Source organism: Platalea leucorodia, assembly GCF_965183815.1.
Source record: "Platalea leucorodia genome assembly, chromosome: 2".
NCBI lineage: Eukaryota > Metazoa > Chordata > Aves > Pelecaniformes > Threskiornithidae > Platalea > Platalea leucorodia.
Genome location: NC_138824.1, coordinates 92874523 through 92898093, shown reverse-complemented (window position 1 = coordinate 92898093; position 23571 = coordinate 92874523). Strand labels below are relative to the sequence as shown.

The following is a 23571-nucleotide window of genomic DNA, read 5'->3' as shown; positions in this document are numbered from 1 at the left end:
ATGGGGAGCTGCTGGCTGCGCCTCGCCGCGCTGCTCGCCCTGGGCGCCTGCCCCAGCCTGGCGTACGAGGGTAGGGAAAGGAAGGGAAGGGAGGGGGCGGCGGGGGCCGGGGAGCCCCCCGCGGCGGGGCGGCAGCGGGGAGGAGTGGGGAGCGCGGAGCCGTCTGCTCCCGCCGGGCCGGGGAGCGCTGCCCGCCCGCGGCCGCGCCGGGGCCCGGGGCGGCGGGGGAGCGCGGCGGTGCCCGGCCGCCCGGGGGGGCCTGCGGGGCCCGGCTGCTCGCTGCCAGCCCGGAGCGCTTTGTCTCGTCCTTCCCGTGGCTCGTCCCGGGACGGCCGTCAGCTCCGACGGAGCCTGATGCTCCGCTTGGAGTCCCGGCTCATTGGCGCGGTTGAAACTGGGAGCTGTTTCGGGTTTAAGCGTGCGGCGTGCAGGGTGGCGGTAGCCCATCGCGTTTTCACACGGGGCATCGCATTTGCACCTCCGTGACGTTATCCTGGCAAACTTAGAGAGGACTGAGAAAGGAGAAGACGCCCTCTCTTTGCTTAAGTAGAACAGAGACTCTGTGTTGTCCTTAATTGTAAAGGGGGGGGCGAGTATATGTCTGATCTGCCAGCCCTGGCTCCAGGACCTTGGCACTTGGAAGTCCATCACCGGTTTTTGTTGCCCATGTGTGAGTGCTGTGCAGAAAGCTAATCTCGATTTTCAGTGTGAAAAATGAAAGGGTGAATCTGGCTGGGTTCTTACGCTTCTAGTAATTAAAAAAAAAAAAGTACGCTTATGCTATTTCACTTCTAATTATTTGCATTTCCTTTAGCAAAATTTGAAATAAGCTCAAATTTACGTCCATTTCCATGACAAAAGGAAATTGGCATGTAGGTCTGCCTGGTCTTTTAAAGCAGCTGCATCTTGTCAGAATTAACATTGCTGACTTGGCAGACATGGCCAGCAAAGCCAGTGCAAACTGGCATGCAGGGGTGGCTTAACAGGTGTAGTCAATGAAAATTTGTGGTCAGAACAGAGCCTTCAAAGTAAGTGGGTATTGCTTCAAATGAAGGTGCATTACTGTGGGTTGACAGTGAAGCGAGGCAATGAACAGGTGAGAAAGGTGTCTGATAAAATTCACAGCTGTGCATGCGGAGAACCTCAGTTCCTTGGTGGTACCTGGTTTTTTGTACCCAGGAGCTATCCCTACTTAGGACATAGCTCCCGTGGAGAGGCGTAAAATGGCATAATGATGGTATTTGTGAGTTGAAGTTAGCTTTTCTTATTTTTGTTGGCGTGCTTCAAGTGGCTTCTTTCCAACAGGAAAGATGCTGGAGCACAAGTTTATGCTCTTTCTTTAGAAAACACTAAGGTATTGGATACATCACTTGCTAAATCAACAAAGACAACAAAAGTTTCTGTCCTGGCATTTCTCTGAGGGCTATTGTACTGCCAAACTCTCTTTATTTTCTTAGGAAGATGACTGAATGCTTTATTTTGCGGTTCATGTGAATGTTAGTCTTCAATTAGTTTGCAGAGGATGCTAATATCCTGTCCATCTCTTTCTTCCTAAAAGGCCAAATGTAATTTCTCCAATCTCAAAGATCTGTTTTTTTGCATGTAATCTTCAAGTTGGCTGCACAATAGCCTGCTTGTTTCAGCTTTCACTCATTTGAAAGTCCAATTTTCCTCTTATGCTTAGTGTCAAAGGCTCCAAAGAGCTTAAATCATCAGCAGCTGTATTTGTAAACCCTAATAAAGTCAAGGTTTCATGTTCCATTTCTTTTGTTTGTTTGTTTTTGATGGAGAAAATGTGATATTCTTTCAAATCTGTATTCTCAATATGAACTCTAGTGAAACTGTAAATAAATATTTTCTTTAATGGTACTGTGTTGGTATGTAACTGAGCATATTAGGTACAGAATGCCATTCAGTAGACTAAAGTAGACTTCTTCAAAAAAAATCTCTGTAGGATGTGTGTATATGTGGCCCTCTTGAACGCAGACCATCCATGCCATACCTCAGTGAGCTGTTATTGGGAAGTTGACACTTGGCTATTTTGTAGACAAAGCGAAACAGTCTATTTCAGATTCATACAAAATGCTTATTTTCAGTAGCAGATTGTTATCTAAACATGAGAAATAGTCTAATCAACTTTCGAATTCATACTTTGGTAACACTGAAGTTTTTAGCGTAGAACATTTGTGTTTCATAACCCAAGGACGATAGTGAACACCACAATAAATAGAAATAATTTACGTGCTGTAAACAGAGTTCTGTGATCAATATTCAATTGTAGGCAGTAAAAATCAAGACAGTATTCTGCCTGTGAAACTGTAATTGAATTAACTATCTCCTTGGCATAAGAAAGGCAACTGAAATATATCTGAATTAAAATTCTTAAAATACTTAAAAGCATTTGAAGCAGCTGCTGTGTTACCTGTAACTGTAGTTTCAAATCTTGAAAGGATGCCCATGGTCTTTTTACGTCGTTCCATTCAAAGGCCGCGATGCGCTGACGAAGCCACTCTGATGGCACCACTCAGAGAAAAGTCTCTTTGCTCTTCAAGAACGTTTGAGAGATGCGCCTTTTGGAAGTTAAAACAAGCTTAAAACCTTTTCCCTAAGGACTAAAGAGGGAGATACGATCTTTGAGCTCTTCAGTGACTCCAAAGTCCTAATGTTTTTTCCCCAGCTGGGGTAACAAATCAGATGTTCCTCTAAATACTTGGCTAATTTTTCTGCTTCTGAAATGGCTTTGTTGATTGCTTTTTTTTTTTTTTTTAATTTGCTGTTTCAAGTTATGTTAAATGTTAAAAATTACGGTGTGTTGGGGATCGTCCGTTTCACAAGGCATTCGCTTAATTTTTTTCAGTGCGGTAAATGAAGCATCTGAGCGCTCGGATGCGGTAGATGCAGCTCAGCATACAGGACATGGGTGGCTGGCAGGCACTTCTCTGCCACTGTTACTAACTATTGATTATATTTAAAGGGCACTGTTAAGGTGGTTCGAACTGAAAATTTATGCTGCAATACCTTGAAAGTGGCTCCAAATTATAGGTTTTAACTTCAGCGATTCTGATCTGTATCTTGAAATAGCCACTTAAGAGCTCTGCCAGAGTTTAAAACCACTTCAACTCGTCATTCGGCATATCTTTACATGAAGAGAGAAAAGATTTTTGTATTTCTTGAGACACCCATGGAAATAAATTAAATTTCCCCAAGTTAATACATATGGGAAGCTCAGCTTTGCCAATATCTTCCTTTGGTTTGCCTGAACAGTCTTGACAAGATTTTGTTGTGCTCAAGGAAATAAATGGTGTCTTTGCCATGTACATAATGCACAGAAACATGGAAGGAGTAGTTACATGGAGAGTAAAGCTCTGTCAAGTGCAACATCAGGATGATAAGAAATCCTTCCTCCACCCACTATTATCTCTAACTAGAGTTTCTTGGCAGCTGCAGGGGTTTTCCTTTAGAGAAATGTCTAAAATTGCATCTCCATCTTCAGTTCTGTGAAGATGGAGGGAGAATGCGTTTAGCATGGGAGCACGTTAAGAGCCCGCTACCAGCATGCCGCAGTGAGTCTGTCAAAATACCTTGGTGCTGGACTACTGTTAAAATGAAACTTTTCTGCTGAAAGGCTTATTTGAGGAGAAAGTGTTGCTCATGGGTTTTTGCTTGTTTCCTAAACAGAAGTTACTGGACTGGCTGTGCTGCAGTTCCCCGGTTTGTCTGGCTGGTCTTCATCACCAACTCCTGATTTTTATTTTTAGTGCTATTTTTGTGCTTTCTTCCCTAGCACTTAGCAGATGCTGCCTTGCAAAAGCAGCTATTTCGTGTTCCTTCATATCCTTCTCAACAGCATCTCTTTTTTTGGTTACTTTTGGGAGCCGTTCTTTGCCTCCAGGAAACATTAGACGACCGTGGCCTGTTTTTGCCCATCAGGGCGGACTCCTTCTCTCCCCAGCTGTCCTGGGCTTCATCCTACCCATCCCTGCTGCCTGACTCCTCGCGTGTAAGACCTTGGGCAGGATCCCTCACCTCGATCCCTGTTTGTTCAGGTGCTGATGCAGTAGGGCCCAGGTCCGGGCCCCGGCCAGGGCTCCCGGGCATCTCCGCAGTACAGGAGAGACTTCCAAAATGGCTTTGTCCCAAACCTACTCTTGTTCTGGCTCTGCATTGCTGGAAACATCATCTCTTCTCTAGCCCGGGTGGCAGTTTTCAACTCTCTTCTCTTCTCCTGCTTCCATTTTTTAACTTAGCTCTTGACTTTGAGGCGGGCTGCCCAGCTTTCTCAGCTGCCCCTGGGTGTGGGTAAGGTGGCGGCTTCATGTGTGATCTCGCAATGAGTTGCTGCAAACCTCCAGGGAGAGGGAAGCCCGCTGGCGAGGCCAAATCAGGACGCGGCTCACATAAGTTTATCTGGGATAGCTTCCTTTACCTTCTTGTGCTATTTGGCGTGAAATAAGTAATGAGGGTGGGACCCATTTTATTGCTTTGGATGGTGCTGTGTCTTTCAGCTGGCCTTCTGTGGGTCTTTAATGCCCTGGTTCCAGCTGTTGAACGTTAGCTCAGTAGCTGGGAGAGCTGCTCTCCCCTCCCGGCAGTCTGTAGGGCAAATTACAGGCTGGGAGAGGGAAACACCCCCAGCTGTGCCGGAGTGCTGAGCCTCCGCCAGCCTGTGCAACTCAAGCTGGGGGCAGTCGGGCATTTTTGGCAAAGGTTTTTGCCGTTTGAGCAGATACACTTTGTATAACTTCATGCTTTTTGCCTACTCAATGAAACTGTGCCATCATTTGAGAACAGATGACATCAGTGGGGTTTAGGTTAGCTGCTCTGAGAGACCAAGTTTTGCTCAGTGCATAGAGCTCGAAAAGAAATGAGAATGCTTGAAATGATGCATGTTCTGGGTTGCTTTTGTGAGATGGGTCATTATGAGCTATTTTCAAGGGGGATCACCCCCCCACCACCACCACCACCCAAAACACGCAAGATGCGTATCGTAACGATTCTTGATGGCATTCATTTGTTTGAAACTGGTGAGTAAATATCTATGTATGTGTATATATGTCTTTGATTTGTATAGTCTTTGAATTGTGACGTGCAGCTATGTCCTTCAGGGAGGCACAGAAGAAACTTCTGCGGCTTCGCAGGAAAATATATAACAATACATTTTATGTTACTGCTATCTTTTCCTTCAGGTCTTGCAGGGGGTAAAAATATACATGTGTGAGAATACTCCACATATGCAATTTGGATAATTTAGAAGTTTGTGTTATAAGGAAAGTTTGTTTTGAAGATTCTGAAATTACTGCGGTGTTGTTATAGAAGGAAACCCTTTTCTCCAGTCGTGTAAAATTTAAAATTTGTGACAACTCTGAATAGACAGGTTTTTTTACAATTTGAACAATGCGATTGAGGACATCTGATTTTGTTCTTCCCTGCTTCTTGCCCTCTTCTTGTTCTTTTCAGGAAATGCCATTGCTGTTTAGGGTACTGGATTTAGTCGCGTTGTACATATATCCACTAAGAATAGCATTGCAGTTCGAAAGTAGTCATGCATTCAGGCTTCTCCAGCAGTGCCTTGCCGTGCTGCATGGTTTACCCAAAGCCTACACTTAACCAGTGTGGGCTGGCAACATGAGTCACTTAGCAAAGTCTGTCTCCTTTTAGGCTGTACTGTGAGAGTTTTAACCTGCTAGGGTCTGTGGTCTGTCCTGGTGTCCCTCAGAGGTCTTTGTCAGGCTTCCTCATACTGACTGGCCAGATGGAGGGAGGTGCTGCTCCCAACTCCTGCCTCAGAGTTAAGTTATAAGCCTATGCCAGTTGCACTTTTCTTTAGAGTTGTCAACTTTAGGGCAATGCACTCAAAAATAATTACTTGATTCGAATCTGCCTGTCTTGAGTCCATCCATTGTGGCTCTCTAGTTCTGCTGTGTCACTCATAAGTAAACCAGGCCAAAATTAACATGCCTCTGTCCAGCTATTCTTGAAGATTAAAAACGTTGGCTTGCAGACGTTCACTGTTCTAAGCTGCCCAGAGGCAGATACCAGAAACAATATGCCTGGCGCTGAGTTACAGTGGCAGTGAAATGTTTAAATAAAAAAAAAAAAAACAACCCAACAAATAATAAAAAGGTCCTTCCCATACTTTTCTGGGAGAGGAATGGATGTGAGTGCCCCAGGAGGCTACTCCGTGCTGAAAGGGAGATCTTTCTTGTTACTGTAGTAAGGAAAAACGGGCTGACTTGCCGAAGGTGGTTTTTGTGAAGGCACCTGACAGGTAGTTTGCTTCAACTTTGTACCACTGATTTCTTTTTGTGACACTGAGGCAGCTGGTTAGCCTGTGTCTGCATCCCCTTTGTAAAACGGTTTGCCTGGAGAGCTTTGACTGAAAACATTCATATAAGGAGCAAGTGCTATTATTGCTATTGCATGTTCAGTGTGTCATATTAAGGAAAACGGTGTGGTTGGGTTTAGTTACGGAACTGCTACAGGTTGCTCTTGGGTCTCTTCAGAGCTGCAGAGGGGCGACCCGTGCCTGGTTGTGGTTCTGGGCACACTTGTGCGCAATTCTGGCCAATCCTTCCATTGCCCTCCTTACTGCTTCAGTTACAGCTTCTGGCTGTGTTTCCATTTCAGTAGGTACCGGGAGCCACATTTTGAGTTTCTCATTGGTACCTGGCATTTATCGTAATGAAATAGGAAATATGTGTCTGGGAGAAACGGGAGATAACTGTAACTGTAAACTTGCTTTAACTTTGAGTTTAAGGAAATTTCCAGTCAAATGCATCAAATCCTGAGTAGCTCTGTAACGAGGGAAGGCAACTTTTGTATAAATGCCAGCAGTGCTGTTGGTGTCACCAATACCTTTTTGTCCTTTCCGCCAGCACACTATAAGCTTGCAGTGGTTAACTGGCTGACAGCTTGTCGCCTTTTCGGAAAATATGAACACCTGAATTGTTTTTTGGCTCTGTTTTTAAGAGAATTGCTTCCAATTGGGGATTCTGTGCCTATCTCCAACTGAATGTCAAAACCAAGAATATTAAACTGTATCTTAAGATGGCTCCAAGGCATTTCAGACCTCTTGGATACCAGTAACAGCGCAGGATGTGCACTGCAGCCCTGGAAGTTCTTTTGATTTATTCTTATCCAAAATCATCCTTTTGCAGTATTTTTGCTAGTTTGTAGGGAAATCTTTAATCTGTGGCATACTTATAAAATGACTCAGACATTTTAGCTATAACATACATTAAAAACCCACATATATTGTGTGTGCAATAAAAGACAACTTGTAACTCATCAGAAGGATAATGTGATTGATTTATAGCTGATTTCCCTGTCAGAAGAGTAAACCGGTTTGCCAAAACAAATCAGTACAAAGGAATTGAAAATAAGGGTTATAAAATATGTCCGTATTTGTAAGCAGCTCACAATGAAAATGGGGTTTGATTTATTTGCAGTGGGTGAATGTCCTCTCTAAAGCACAACCCTAGTGTCTCTACTCTTCCGCCTTTAACAAAGCTATTCTTTATTGCACAAAGACAATGAGAAGGCGGGGCAGGGAACAGAAAAAAATTCATGTTGTAGTATGTGACACATGAGAATAAATTCATCTAGTATTAATGGTTTTTGTGGTGTAGAGCCTGGTCGTTCTCAGGGTTCCAGTTCACAGGAAGCCGTGCCCTCCAAAATGTTCTTGGTCTTACTTGGGTGAAGACACCGTGGTAAGTGGGACTGACAGACGGCAACAGAACTGCGCAAAGGGAAGACATAAATAAGACCTTGTGGCTGCATAGATTAGTTATTGCACAATTTAAATAAACTTCAACTGGAAAGCCCTGCATACCAGTACTGTTCAGCAAACTGCAGGCTCTTCTCCTCATTGCCCTCCTCCTAAGCCCTTGTGAGAGCTGATGCAGCAATTTATGTTTTGGATTATGTTTGCTCAAACAGTTCTTTTAAAACCATCCTATTTAATTCTTAGTCACTTCTGGTTTCCACTGTGGAAGGAGCTGTGAGGAATCCCTGCCATTGCAGTGCGATACACTCTGTGTGTGTGTGCGCGTGAGCAGGGGAGGAGGAAGGCTTGGCAGGCTGCACGGTACGCAGCAGCTTACAAGTTCATACAGGATTGCATCTCTTTTGGGCTTTTAGTTTTCAGCCGCCTGCGATGAGAGTGCTCTAGTCCCATAACAAGCTCCGGAAAATTTTTGAAGGCTGGAGCATGATTTACATCGGAGAGCTGGCTGATGGACTGGTCCTGCTAACAGCTTCTTGCCGAGGCAGCGGGTTGTTGAGGGATGGTTGAAATGACCTGTAATGTAGCTGCTTGTTCCCAGAAAACAATTTCTGTTCTCAGAGCGGGCTGGATGAGGGAGTTGGTACCAGGGAGCTTACTGTCAGATCTTGTCGGAGGTTGCCCTTGGCTTGATTTCTTACTGGCAAATGTTGAATTGCTTCAGGCTGCTGTTGAACTGGTGCCTTTGCAAATAAGAGGTGCTGAAGAGCCTGTCCACTGCACAGGGGCAGAGCAGTGAGAAGCAAATGACTGGATGAGCTGCCGTGCACAGCTTGTGTAACCCCTTGCCTTCTGCTAGGAGATCGTGCTAAATGTAACATCGTGTTTTCGTTGGTGTAAAAAGGCCGGTACAGGACTATATATAAACAGTGGGAGAGTAATGCTGTGAGTGTCTTTTGCACACAAAACACGCCACACTGTGGAACTGATTGTACAATTTTGCATACCGTAGTAAAATTTCATAGGAAAGAAAGGAAATTTTAAATCGTGAAAAGAAATCAGCAAAACTCAAAAGCACATTTGTAGATAGGCAAGTGGATGGACCCATTGGTTATTATTTTATCTGGCTGCAGTGGAAAACCATGTGAACTCTTTTACCATTTTTAATAACATGGGGTCAGATTCACAAATGGAAGGCCAGAGCACTAAATCAAGGAACCTGGGCACTCGATTTCTTTTTTTTGGCTGGCTGGTCCAAATCATTAAGGCTTTTTCTAGAAGCTATGCAGGCTCCCCAGCTGATTTTTTTTTTTTTTTTCCCTGTGAAACATCATGTTTGATTGAGAGGCATAGAAAACTGCGGAGTCAATATTTTTCAATTATTTAAAAAAGAAAGTGTGTGTGGGCTTTCAGATTTCTTGCTTTTACATAGAAGACTTCAGGATTAGGGCTGTCTTGGCACTGCAAGGGCTGGCAGCAGGACAGGGACCTCTCCCAGTAGCCCCGGCCCGCTGCGCCTGGAGGCAGCGAGCAGAGCTGGGATGGGGACCAACTCCTGCTGCAGGGACAGGGCAGCTCCGAGGCCAAGCCAGGGGCCCTGATGGACGGGAGGCTGGCAGGGTTGGAGCTGGTATGAGTGTGACAGGGAGTGATATGCCTCACATGTTTGACCTTCAGCTGGATTTTGGGTTAAATTCAACGTTATTTACAATCTATTAGTTCTTAGTAACAATTTAGGAAATGGGTTCATTTTTCTGTGGGAATTATTACTAGCTTAATACTTTTTGTGTGGATTTCCCGCCCCCACAGTGTGTTTGACATGCTCCCTTTTTACATCCATATCTCCGGTCTGTATGACAAACTTACAGGTTGTCGTTTGGCCTTTAATGGCAAGCCCCGAAATCTCACAAGTCAGTATTTCAGGCTTTGATGCTTCTGTGAGGAGGAAGCAGCAGTACGATGGCATGCCCATCCTGTCTTTATGAGACAAAACAACTGGTCTTTGCTGTATGTCCCCAGTTTCTTTGAATAACGTGTTTTGACACTCAGAAGAAATTTGGTGTGACAAGAATGCAAATGAACCCATAAATCTGTTATTTAAAAATGTCTGTTCTGCTACGAGTTTGGCTTGCTCTTTCCAAGAGCCATCTAGTTACCATCTTCAGGATGTTTAGGAAACTTGAGCAACTTTTCAGTACTAAACTGCCTTTGTTGGCAACTAAAATTCATAGAACTGGCTTTTAAAGGATTATATCCTAATTATGTTGAGTGAACCCTAACCTCGGTAATTTGAAGCTGTCTGCCAGCTTGCTAGCTGGAGCCAGTCGTTTCTCTCAGATGTGGTTTATCAATGCTAGGCATCAGCTTCTCCTTAACGAAGGGGACCCAGAGCATGGCCATCCTGAGGTAACGTAGCGACTTCATGTTTTCCTGCTTAACCCTGCTGCTTCCCAGAGTGCCCTTTGTCGGGAGGCCGGGGCTGGACTGGCCTCTGTCGATGGCGTGGCAGCTGCAGGAGGTGTTTCCAGGAGCTGCAGGAGATGGGACATCATCCTTCTTGCTGGGGACCATAGTGCTGGCCACAGCCTCTCAGTATCTGCTCTTGGCCTTGCCGGATGGGAGGGATGGGGAGAAGGAAGAAGGGCACTACTGGATGTTTGGTAATGGTGTGATGGAAGCGGGAGGAGGAGAGAGTTGAGCATGTATGGTCACCGTCACCGTTGCCCTGTGCTAGCCGGGGATGCGCTGCTGGTTTCTTGCTTCCCTGGGCCACTCGCTGCCTGGCTGGGCGGCGCGAGGACTCTGCCGAAGCTGGGGCCGCGTTACCAAGGGAGAAGGAGAAGCCCTCAGCGTTTACTGAAAGGACTAGGAAAAACCATGTTTCCATTCTGTCTTCAAGCTCATACCTTTTGAAAAACCTACAGATTGGCCACATACACGTTCCTCTTCTTTCCGAAAAGGTTTCTTTTAGGGTCGCACTGTAGGTGCTCCAGTTACCTCTGCCGTTTCTGGTAGTGGCAGTGGATTTTGAGCACCCTCTTCCCTCTCTGAAAGGAGCAGGGTGTAATTCTGGAAACGTGGCTTCAGTGCGTTGGGGTCGTTGATTTTAAGTTATTATATTGGTATTGCCAGATTTCTCTTTGCCTTAAACTAGTATTTAGGGTTCTGAAGACTGAGAAGATTTAATTTTATGTTGATTTATTTATTTTCTAGTTTGGGGCATTTGAAGTTTCTGAGCATTGTCTTTGGCAGTATGGCTATATAGATATATTTTTTTTAATATAAAGCTAATGCTTCTCACGAATCGTGTAATTTCAGCAGATGTAATTTAAGAGAATCACCAAAAGATCAAAGTCTATTTTAACAAAAGCCATCAATACAGTATTTTTTTTTTTTTTAATACTCTTGTGACTTTTGCGATGTGCGTGTATCATTAATGAAACTGGGGCATCTAAACCAATATCTGTACCAATGACCTTGGTAACCACTCTTTTGGAAAGAAACTTGTTTACCCTCTTGTTTTCAATGGACGGGAGAAGTTGGAGAATATCCTTTTGATTGGGAGTTGCTGCTGACATGACTATTAATGAAAAATGAGCAGTGGTTTGGAGGGAGTATCTCAAACGTTCCTTTAAAATCTCATCAGCATTATTTTATGCTGGCTGTAGCAAAGAACTTTTGAGTCTGCCTTAGGATATGATTAACATTTGTTATTTTAAACAAAACAAGCAAGCCAATTCTCATCAGTTAGTTTATACAACTTCTGTGCTTTTGACTGTGAACTCCATATTCAATACTGTTTGCTTTGAGGCTGTTTTTAATGCTAGTCTTCAGAAAGAAATTAAATTTCTACCTCCTGAGTAAACAACAGCAGTTGTTTACTTTTTCCTTCAATTGATGGGTTTGCTATTAAATTTTAAGTTTCTCTGCACCTCAGTTTTTGACCTGCTGACTGCCTTACCTGGCACCGAGTCATTCCTTCAGCTCTTCCTCCCTAGTGGAATGCCTCCTTTTTTTCCTTTGTGCTACCCTTGCAAAGCACTAGTAAAGCATGAGTAGTCCTAGAGTCCTTAGAAATCTGTATTTTTCTTCTAAGAGTGGCCACCGATATTAATACCAACAGCCCTTAATACTTTCGTCTGTTTGCAGGTGTCATGGATAAAATAAAAAACTTTCTAGTCAGGGACTTTGTAAACCCATGTTTACGCTTCTAGTTTCTCTAAAAGGAAGCTGCTCACATGGAAGTGAGACTTCAAGGGACGGCAGTCATATTTATTCATAAGAAGATAACTAGTGAGAAAGTGGAAGCTGACAAGTTGAAGCTAACGTGGGGAGACCACCTGCTTGAGCCAGATGAGGATAATGAGCCACAACAGAAAATATATTTTTCTTTTAAGTGGTGACTTCAGCAGAAAAGGTAAGGAAAAGTTATGCAGGGGAGAAGTCCCCAAGGGAGAAGCCCTCAAGGGAGCTCATTGCCAGGATAGGTTTACAGTAGTTCTGTGTCGCTTCTGACACCGTGTGACTCCCCTTACTAAAGAGTAAGAGGAGGTCACCGTCAGTAACTTTACATTTCTCCACTGCCCTTCTCCGGATTTCTAGGATCTTGTTAGAGAGTTTCCTATGGATTACAGGTAGTTCCTGATGCTAGTTTTCAAGTGTTGTAGTGTCTGATACTTAAAGCTGAGATTTTTGTCTGAGGGAGACTTTCTTTTAGTCTCCTCATAAAATCTGAAAAATATTTTTAAAATGGCAGAGCTTCAGAAATACCACGTGACTCAAGGATAAAGAGAGGAAAGCAGTGTATTTGGTGCCATAGGATTAGAAGTTAGATACTGAGATGTGCCAGTTTCCACTGTCTGCGTTTAAAAAAAAAAAAAAAAAATTCTTCCATCTGTCACCAATTAGAATAGATCAGGGTCAGGATTAGTTTTCAGTCTCTTCCTTTGGCAAGTTATCTCAAAGTCCACTGGAACTTGTCGTTAAGGAGGCTTTCAGCTTAAATGTTCTTTGCTTAATTAACCAGTTACTAGTAGTTCTACCTGGTTTGAGTTACCAGTAGTAATACTTCTTTTCAGTCCCTTATTTGCCTTCTGTAGGTGGCTTCCTGTTTTTCTGCCTTTTCAATCTGTTCCTAAAATGTAGGGCTACATTAAAGACCACATAATATCTTAACATAAGGGGGAAAAAAACCATATTGAAGTATGTTCACAGGAATTATTTCTCTGGATCTTAAAAGATAAGAGTCTTACCTATATGTGGTAGCATTTGTTTGCCTCTTCAGAGTCCCCGTTTGCTTTTCGTTCTTGCAGCATTCTAGTGCACCTAATGGTGCACCTGCCTGCAACGTACCCTGTCTTCTCATCCTTTCCCCATTGAAGAAGCTGCTGAAGCATCTTGTTTGTGTAGAGCTTTAAGTGTAATTCAGGCTTGATTTTTTATAAACTCAGTTTTACGAATTTCATGAGAAAAGTCTCTAAAAAAAAAAAAAAAAAAAATCCAATTGCTTCTGCTTAGCACAGAAGGTAGCAATGGCCTGTGAGAGCCCTTTGTGCCAGAAGAGTTTGTGCCACAGGTGGAGGCTGGTCCTCACGATCTGCTGTCCTGATGGAGGTGTGCCCTTCCATCAGGATGGAAACCACTGCGGCATCAAAGCATGTTTATCTGAACAGGGTTTCGTCCCAACCTGAGGTAGTCTTTCACCCTTTCAGGTAGCCTGGAGGCAGACTGCTCAGTGCGGTGGCTAGGTGAGGGTGGCTGTTGACTTCACCCATACACAGCTTATCCGGTTTCCTGGAGAGCTCCAGCCATCCCAGCTCTTAGGAAACCCTGATGAGACCAGGTATGCACAGCTGAAGGGTGCTGGCAACAGACCCATGTTGCTTTCTTTCAGTGAGGTGAAAGCTCTCAAGGTCCCTGCCAGCCTACCATTTCCTCATGACTCCAAATTCACACATCAGTTAGATTTTTAGGATGTGTAAGTAAGATCCATCAGCAAAGCAGCTTTGAAAATAGAGTGCCTCTGGGCACTGGTCATGCATGTCCCTAGGGGGTCCTGCAGTCTTCATAGTCCTGGCAGAAGAGGAGGGGTTGCTAGCAGGACGCAGGCGGGCAATTCTCAGCTCAGGCCGCTAAACCACTGTGGACAAAAGAGCCAAACATATGTCAGCAGTAGGAGTGCTGTGAGAAGCCAGCCTAGAAAACAGAGGGCAGGTGGAGATGTGCTGCAGGGTTATAAAATAGCTGGAATTTCCTTAATTGCCCAGAACTTCATGCTTAGGTAGGTTAGGCTATTGTAGTCCCTTTGACCGGTGACAAAGCTGTGAATAATTGAGGTGGGCTGGTGTCTGCCAGGATGGGACAAGAGTCTGGGTTTAGCTGTAGGTAAGTGTTACTGGTGGACGATGCTGTGTGAGAGCAGCAAAGAAACCAGTAACGTTTACAGATGTCCAGACTACGGGCAATGTGTGGACAGCCTTTGCAGAGTCTTTTGTAGTTTGTCAGGCACAGAGTGCAAATTCTTCTATATCAAGAGCTGTCTGTATTTTCCATGCACAGCCCCATAGCTGCTGTAAATAATGAACGCTTTGCTTTCCTGATATGCTTAACCTCTGGCTTAGACCATGTATGCGCTCAGAATAGCAAATATATTGTTATGCAGCGTGAAGATATGATAGCTGTGTTTTATGTAGATGTAATGCAGTCTGTTTGCCCTCCTTAAACCTATCGATTAAAGAATGTACATTTGGTTCAGCTGAATTGATTTATGTTTTAGTGTTCATGACACTTTTTGTCCTTTCTTTGGTAACAGTCTGTGGTACTGTGACTGTTCCTGATCATGAAGAGAGATGCTGCCATTAGTTTTTTTAGCATTATTTATTGAAGAGTTCCTTAAGCAAAAAATCAAACTTGATGAGTTCCTCATGGCCTGAACAAAGGAAACATTTTTCTCCAACCTCCTCCTTGTTGGTCTCCTGGCATAACAAGCTGCCATTCCAAATATTCAGGGACTTCTTTTGTTTGCCTGTCTTTTGGGGGGTTTATATTGTTTAGCTGGATTTCAGTTTATTCGCAGGATCCTTATCAGGTGGAGCCCTTTAAAAGGGAGGGCAGATGCTCTTGGGCCTTCTTTTGCCAGCTTAAAAAATCATGGAAATGAACTTCTTCCACTTTCTCTGCACCTAGTTATTTAAATGTTTGATTTGGCAATGAGTCCAAACAAAAAAAAAAACCTCAGTGACCATGCTGCAAATCAGCGTTTGATGAGAGCACTGTTCATGTACCTAATGTTTGGATTTTTCCCTTTGAGCCAAGCTCCCAGCTTGACCCCCGTAGCCCATCCACTTGATGAATCATTGTGGTACCTTGTGGGATTCACTGTTCAGCAGTCAAGGGAACGTGGTCTTTGTGGGATAAAACGGACAACACAGGAGGTGACTGATATTTCTCTTGAAGACATACCAATGTCAGCTCCCAAGTACATCTTTATTAGCCTGTTGAGCTTTTTTTTTTTTTTACAGAAATCAACACTTTATTTCAATAGCAGAGACCCTTCATCCTTATGTTTCACTTTTTCATCTAGATTTTCTTTAAATGAATTTTCTGTTGAAAGCCAGCTGTGTAAATGTATATATACTTATTTTACAACTCTGAAATTGTATTTTAAGAAAAATTTGATGAAATACTAACTTCCCATTGAATCACTCAAAATGTCACAAGAGCATCCAGAGCAAACCAGAATTTCCAGAATTAGGATTCTGAAAATGCCTCATTTGTTTTCATTGAATATAAGGACACAATTTTCAAGAAGTATGTTAGGTTTTTACTGCTTCAGGTGTATAGTATTTAAAAAAAAAAAAAACAATAACCCAAGGCCTTTGGTCATTTTATGTGTGTATACTGCAAGCAATATTTGAATACACTGCTTATCCTAACACTAAACACACAATTATAGTAAAAGCAAATGCATTTGCAATGGAGAAGGATATCTGGGAGCAGCCTGCGACTGCACTAAGGTTCTTGGACTGTACACGTGTTGGCGAAGGTGTTTGTAGCCTCTCATTAAGTCTGACAGCTTTTCCCTTGACTGCTGCTGTGTTACAGGACTTCTGCCTGAGTTGAGTCAGAGCCACTTGAACAGCTTCCACTTTTATTGCCAGTCTGGAGAGGGAAAAAAAATTCCCAGAAAACCAAATCAGTCGTGGAAAGTGTTCTGCTATGGATTTGCTGTGTCTAAGATAGCTACATGTGTATGTAAAAGGAAGCAGACTTGAATTGTACTTTACAGAGGTTTTCTGGGCTAACACTAACTTCTGTGCCCATGCCGTTTCTATCCCACTGCTGATTTTTGTGAGAGTAAACTGCAAGGGCATGGCTTGCCTACTGCTGGATATGTGATTTCATTGAAATGAATGAGAGACCTTATGCCAGTCATAGTGTTTTCTTTGTCACACAGTATTTGCCAGCACATAAAACTCATTTCATTATGTTAGCTGACTTCTATGTAAAGCCATAGTTTTCTCAACATGTGTAATTAATCTGTTTGGAAACTCCTTCATGGCTTGGCGTCAGTGGCAGAGTTTCTTCATAGTTGCATGGGGTCACAGATGGCAAGGGAGGAGAGAAGAGATTGTCTTTCGGGAAAAGAACCCGTGCCTGCATTTTCCTAATCAGATTAATGATTTCTGTGTAGTTGGGTGGTTTTATTCCACAAAGCATAAGCTGCTGCTGGCATGCAAACTTCAGACATCTCTGACCTCTTTTGAACTTGCTGATTCTGAAGCTTTCTGTTCTGCATTTCAATTGAGCTTTGATTATGATGACTTTGAAAGAACTGTACTTTGATGGAATCTTGTGTGAGGCATCTCTCTTGATGCAAGTTAAAACCTGTGCTTTAGAACATGGTGTTTGCATCTTAATCAATACGGAGACACCATGAATTAATCTGTGTATAGCCCTGAGGGGATCTTCTTGCTATGGGATTACTTTCTGTGCTTGAAAGAACTTATAGCTGCAAGGAACAGAAGCACAACAGTGGTGTGGCGCTTGTGGGTATGCATGGAAGCTCAAATCTGCGCTATCCGCGTGCATATTTCCAGAAATATAGGCCAGGAAATTTCTAGACATCTCTGGAAGTTAATCATCTGGGCTACTAAATTGCGCGTAGGATTATTAACTTGGTCTGGATGAGTGAGCTGCGTTTGGATTCAGGAACATGCCATGACTGTCTTGATATCCTCTACTTCTCAGCACAACTCTTGCTGAATACAAGATTGTTGGGTTTTTGTGCTTTAACTTGCTTTCCTGTGCTTTGCAAAGACAGCTGGGACTACTGATTGAGTCAAGCGGGAGACTGAAAAGTGGTGTTGCCAGTGGAAACATCCTTTGAGGAAAGAGGAGGGCAGATGACCTTTTGAGTTACTATTCATGTTGAAGACTGCTTAATATGAGCAGTTGCCATTAGATTCTCTACATTTAAACATGTTCATTAACACAGTTGCATTTCTATTTCAACCCACCTGTAGGAAGGTTCAAGGCAAATCAGTACCTCTAGCTATTTATTAATTGATTTTACTGACTCTTCCTCTGCTATTTGTTCTGCTTTGATTTCTGTAACAAAAGAAATTTTATATTTGTTACTTTTTTTTTAAGCTTTACAGACAAGATGCAAAAAAACACCTGACTGCACAGGCAGTTTTTAAACAAATACTGAAATCCCACCAAAGCCGATGGCATTTAAGCATGAGCTTTGCAGGACTGAGGCGAAATGTTCAACCAGTAAAGAATGAGATGAAAAATCTGGCTTTCCATTTCTGCTACCATCATAAAATGAATGCAAGTATTTTTAGACACAAAATAAAGCCCTCTAATGTGGAAGTCGTGACCGTTTTTGGTGCCTTTTCTGCCTCCTTATGTACATCTTCCAGGCTTCTGAGGTCTTAGTGTGACCTAGCCCTGCCATACTGCAAGAAGCTCTACAGTCTGCTGCACATAAAACTACGTTTTTTTCGTTCATATATTTTATATGGTTCAGGTACTGTGGAATGTAAAATTCTGAGGCAAAACACTGGAGGAACTAAATCCAGATGTTACAGACTTTTGGTGGAAACTGGTCACCCTCTCCTTACACATGCTTAAACTGATCAGCTGTTTGAATACGGAAGGAATTCTCAAGCTCCCTCCTCTGTTTTGAAGGATGGATTGCATCTGGAATGAGCCTTTCCTTTCCACCCAGTATCAAGAGTAGCCAGTGCCTGCAGACCAGAGAAGATGCCATCTAAGCTTGTTTAACTCACGTCATTTCCCTGTGTGCAACACAGTGTCATTACAACTGTTTTTGGGTTTGTGTTTTTTTTTCCCCCCTTTGTTTTCCTTTTGTTTATTCTATGAAATTTGCCATGCAGCTGAAATTGGAAATTGGAAATTATCACTGTATTTTTAGGGTTGTTTTTTTCTGTTTTCCGTTTCCCAGCAATGTTTAAAAAATTGGAAATGCAGTGATCTTTTCTGAAATACATATTTAAGTAAATTGGTGCTATATTTAAGACTTCAAGCTTCAGCAGAGCATAAACTGGAACGTTAACTTTTGCTGCTGATTTTTACAGTATGTACCTCAATTGTGGGTAATCCTTATAAACTGAGCAAAAGAGCATGAGAAAGGAGGAGGAGGAAAAAAAAAAACAAACGCTTAAACTCAGTGGTGTAAATTGACAAAATGGTGTTGTCTAAAAAATCTGAGCTTTTATTAATGTATTCTGCAGGACTGTAAGTACAGTAGATATGAAACTCTTCAGTCTGCCTGGTGCTAAGCTAGGGAGGAGAGCACTGCTGTTCAGAAGAAAGCCCTTATTGCAGGTTAAATGCTGTAGCCTCTTAAGTGCCTGAACTTGTCCTGTCTCAGGGCAGTAAACTGTCAAAGGTTTCCGATCGGTTTCATGAACTATACTGTTGTTGTCTACAGTTCATTTTCAGTTGATCCAACTCAAAAAGAGTTAAGAAATTTCTATGTCAGTCATGGGGAAAACAAGTTTGCATAGCTATTCTGCCTCTTATAGCCCACATTCCTTCTTTTTCTCAATTATAAAGGATTTATAACAGAATAGCACGTTAAATGTTGTTCATGTACCCACCTGCATATGCAGTGTCTGCCTTGGCATTATGTTCTTGTGGCCTGCTTCTGCCAGCAGACCTGCACGGGTGAACCTTTGCAATGAGGAGAGGAGTCCTGTGTGCGTAACCCTAAATTTGCCCGTGTGCAATCACTCACATAACCAGTGGCATCAAACAGTGGAGCACCAGAGTCCTCGTTCCCTTTTCCCATGTGGGTAATCCCAGCAACCCTGGTGAAAACCTTACACTGAATAACTCTGCTAAGGTTTATATGCAGTTGCAGGCTTTAATGTTGTGTTTCTCACTTACTAGTACTTTGTTCTTCCCTTTAACTTTTTCTTAAAGAAACCTTTAAGTCTTCTACTGGTATTGATTTTTCTTTTGTGTGTTTTTTATTATTATTTTAAACCTTGCCTTGCTGCTGCTTGTCAGAATTAAATGATTTAGTGAGAAAATGCCTGGTTTCAGATTGGAGAAGGTGCAAAGTTTTTCGTTGTTTGTAGGATCAAGATAGCTAAGCAATTATTGATAGCTCTTCCCATTCTGGAGACCTTTGAGATGGTAAGGCAGAATGGAAAGATTGTTTTCCAATTAAAGGTTAATACCATGTCATATCTGAAGTGTTTTATTGTGGAGGTTACCTACCCATTAGAGAGGTTTTGCCTGCTATGGCCTGAATTAGTGTGCCTGACAAGTGTGGTGAAGTTTGGGATCTTGTTGTCTGGAATAGTGTCTTTCTGTCTGCTGAGGGATCTGCAGTGCATAAAGGAGTAATGTACTTAAGAAAGCCAGGTTTTGAGCAAAACTGAGGGGCAGCAGAAGTCCTTTCAAAACTTCCTCTGCAATGTGATAGCATTTGTCTTCCTTCTCTGGCTCAGCAAACACTGACAAATTGATTGTCACTCTTGTGTAGCAAAGTACTCTCCTCTAAGCTTTTTCAGACTTATTAACAGGCAAAGGGGAGGACAATCGGATCCTAGAAATATAGGAAGTATCTTGCTCAACGCATGTTTGGCTGTGTGTACTTTATTTATTTTATGTATTGTGTGCATATGTGAATATGTCATTGTAATCTGTGCTAATTCATGAATGCAGCTATATGCTCCACTTCCATCCCTTTCTTTTTCAGCAGACCAAGGGCCCCGGCCAGGAGAGCAAATGCTGGGCTGTAAGCATGGAAATGGAGCCGTCAGGGGAAACCGAGAATAGCTGCCTTCACTGAGTGTAGATTGTGGTACTAAAGCAGTGGAGTACTTCATCAGATGCTTGATGTTGAACGCAAACATCTGTAATCAATTTTGAGTGGGTTTAGAGTCAAACAAGTGGTCTCCTAGAGGCTGGTGAGACCACTTTTTCAGGAGATACTTAAGTGTTTTTTCTGAATGAGAATTGGTGAAGCAGAGCCTGGAAGGCTGGCATCAGGACACTTGGAGTGGATTTGGCAGCCACAAAACACAGGCAAAACTGATCCTGAAATGGTCCGATTTAGGTTTTGAGCAAATGGGTAACTGTTGTGTGTCTGAGTGTCCTATTAGCTTGCCAGTTTGAACACTACAAGTAAATGTGTTCTCTTAATAATGAATTCTTGTACGAGGATTTTTACTTCATCAGAGGGCTTACCGGCTTACTGTCATACCTCCTCCTGCCCTGTCTGGCAGTCATATCCCTGGATTTATTCACTCGGCACAGACTATTGGGTTCCTGGTGACAGACACTGCTATGTGTTTTCTACTAGGTTGCATGTAGTTTCATTAAAACTCTATGCCCTAGTAAAATGTATGTAAAGACAAAGCTTTCCTATGCATCCCAGGTTATAAAAGTGTAGTGATTATTTTGTGAATGAAGAAATCTCTTTTCCTAACATAAACAGAATCATTTAAGTCCATAGATTAATCTCATAATAGATTCATCTTAAAATGAAAGTGTGATTTCATGGGTTTTGCTTGTCGTCTGCCAGAACAAAATCCACAGCCACTTTTTGCAGGAACCTGCTGTAACATGAACCATGACGTGGGACATCTGTAAAGCAGCTTGTTGTTCATGTCGTTCTTCCTCAAATACCCAGTTTTTGTACTGTGATAATTTTAGCACTTTGAATGCAGAACAATGCTTTGTCCTTATGTGGCTTGGTAGTTGATTTTGAACTTATGTGAAGCAGAAAAACCTTTTGTGGCTGAGAAAATGAAGATGAAGTGGCGATTTGCTCAGGATCACTCATAGGGTGGCACCAGCGGGGAATGAGGTGCCAGGTCAGGCCTGGTGGCCGCCGGGACAGAAGCCATCCGCTGAAGCGGGACGGCTTTGCTGGCGGGCTGCTGCGTAACATGGCTGTACGCGCCTGCCGCGGTAAGGACAGGTCTGTCAGCGCCGGGTGGGTGGGTGGGTGAATATGGGGAGAGGTATGGGAGAGTACCAGGTGCAGGCACGTGTGAAGAAGGGCACGGGAGACAGGGGAAAATCCAGCACCTCTGTGTGAGGTGGTGCTGCAGTGCCCTGGGGCCGTAGCGCAGACACATCTGCCCGGAGCCAGCCCAGCTCTTCAGGGACAGCCCTCTGGATTGGGTCGGTTCTCTGTGGCGTGGCCCCGGGTCAGTGGGCGATGCCCAGACTGCCCTTGGTGGCCCCAGCTTGTGCAGGCTCTGCCAGCCCCGCTGAGGCCCGGTGTCGGCCATTGGGCTCTCTGTGAGAACAGGCTGCGGAAAAGTGGGAGCGAGACCCTCCCAGGGTAGCGCGAAGGCGACCTCTCCCGCGGTTCCTCAAGCCAGGCCTGTTGTGGTTATTAACAGTAACGAAACATGGCTTGTTAGGAAACAAACCCGACTGGCGTCTCGTTTCGAGCTAGAAAATGAGCTGGAAATGGGAGATGTCAGCTCCATGAACCAAGCCTCGTTTCAGGGCAAGAGCAGTGAATAGCTCTTTTAAGGCCAATTTTTGTTAGAAGACTTTCAAAAGCATGTAATTATTTCTCATCTAAGGAAAGGTAAACACGTAAGAGTTCACATAGATCTAATGTTTACTGATATTTAAATGCTACAGTCAATGCACAGTAAAACTTGGACAATTAAGAATGAAAACACTGACAGAACAGTTTCATAACCCTCAAACTGAATAATTAGCTAAGAGTATCCCAATTTCTGACGGAATAATTGATGTTTAGAGAGGTGTTCATTTACATATCAAGGTCTCCACGAAGCCCTCAGGGATCACAGCTTGCTCTTTATGTTATACAGTCAGACTTCAAATGCAACAAAGTTTAATGGTTTTATGTTGAGACGTTTTTCAGATGTCAGTGTTTAGGTATCAAAAATTCAACCACAACAGCAAAAATAAAACACAGAGAAATGGCTCCCAAGTGACAGGAAGCCTGCGCTATATAAAGCCCTCGATTTCAGGGGAGAAGCTGTTTGGAAGTTCACTTCATAAGGTCCCAGCTCCAAGCCTTCTGAAAATTGGTGGAGGAATTCCCAGTGATAACAGCAAGCTTTCAATCAGGCCCAAGGTGAATTGTGGGGTTTTGCTACTTTTATGGTACACGTGAACACAACTCTCTTGATTTTTCATGTGCAGGAGCCTAAATGGTTCGCGTAGCTACTGTATTGGTGTAAGATGGTGGTCTGACATGGAGCACATGCATCTCCCACTTCGCTGCGGTTCCCAGAAGGTGCTGCTGAGTGCTGGTCGTGGGTCCTGGGCGCTAGCGCCCAACCCGCAAGTAACGCGGCGAGAAGGGTCACGGGAGATGCAAAGAGGCTCTTCAGGCGGTCCGAACCCTTGCAAGAAGTGCTGCTGCTGATGCTGTGGAGGGCACTGCGCTTCTGTAGACAGACCCCATGCACTAAAGCTACTCGTCAGCATCTGCAGATACATGGGCTGGGTTTCTCTCCCGGGTTTTCCTGAGGCTGGTAGAGCAAGAAGTAAAGTTTCACTGCTTTCTGGGCAGTTTATTTTGTTTTTTATAAGAAGTGGAATCTGTTGACGGATGCTGACAGTAATTTTGGGGAGACAGATGTTTTGGTAGTTCTTTTATCCTTACTTTAAATCATCCTAGCCATTAACGTCTCGAGTTTGATTTCTGCAGAAAATTTGTGTGCTTTGCACATGACATTAGTAGCTTATTGAGGTGCCTGTATTATTTAATTTAGCCTAACTTTAAGCAGCAGCTTGTACAGACCATGGTCTCAGACCTCAACAAATGGTGTTGAAATATCCCCATAGCAGTGATTTAAGATACCATGTGTGAGAAGCTCCTGTAGCGTAGTGCTGAGCCTCCTTAGTACCTGCCTGTTGCATGCAAGGCTTTTAGAAAGATTTCTCAGAGGGGAAATTCGTATGAGCCTTTCTTCTTGGAGAAGACTTATCTAGAATTTAGACTAGACTTCATGCTCTGAAGCTGCTGATCTTAAATTAATGTTGCTTAAGGATACTTTGAAGGCTTTCTTGCTGACTGCCGTGTTTTATTGATGAATTATTTGAATGGTGGTGCTCCAAATGGTTTCTGCTTTTTCTAAAGCAGTTTCTACCATTATTTTAAGCTTTTAACTGTTGCACAGGTTTTTAAAAGTACAGAACTATACTGTCTATTTTGAACAACCCCAGAAGACTGCTTGATCCCAAACTGTGGTTTTGATTTGAGTGTAACTTGTGTTTGCAGGTAATGTACCTCAGTGTTCTGGTTTTGGTATGAAAGACCATACAGGTTGTAAAAGAGGGTCGTTCTTGAGTTATGCACATTTTAC

General features: G+C 43.3%; 1 protein-coding gene across 1 annotated transcript in view; it reads left to right on the top strand.

Annotated features, from left to right (window-relative positions):
• Positions 1 to 23571, top strand: part of SRPX (sushi repeat containing protein X-linked) — a gene marked incomplete at both ends in the record, with an annotated part of 44883 nt that continues 21312 nt past the window's right edge. Inside the window, one exon of the mRNA XM_082337967.1 lies at positions 1 to 70. Within this exon, the coding sequence (XP_082194093.1) occupies positions 1 to 70 (70 nt within the window). The remainder of the gene's footprint in view (positions 71 to 23571) is intronic.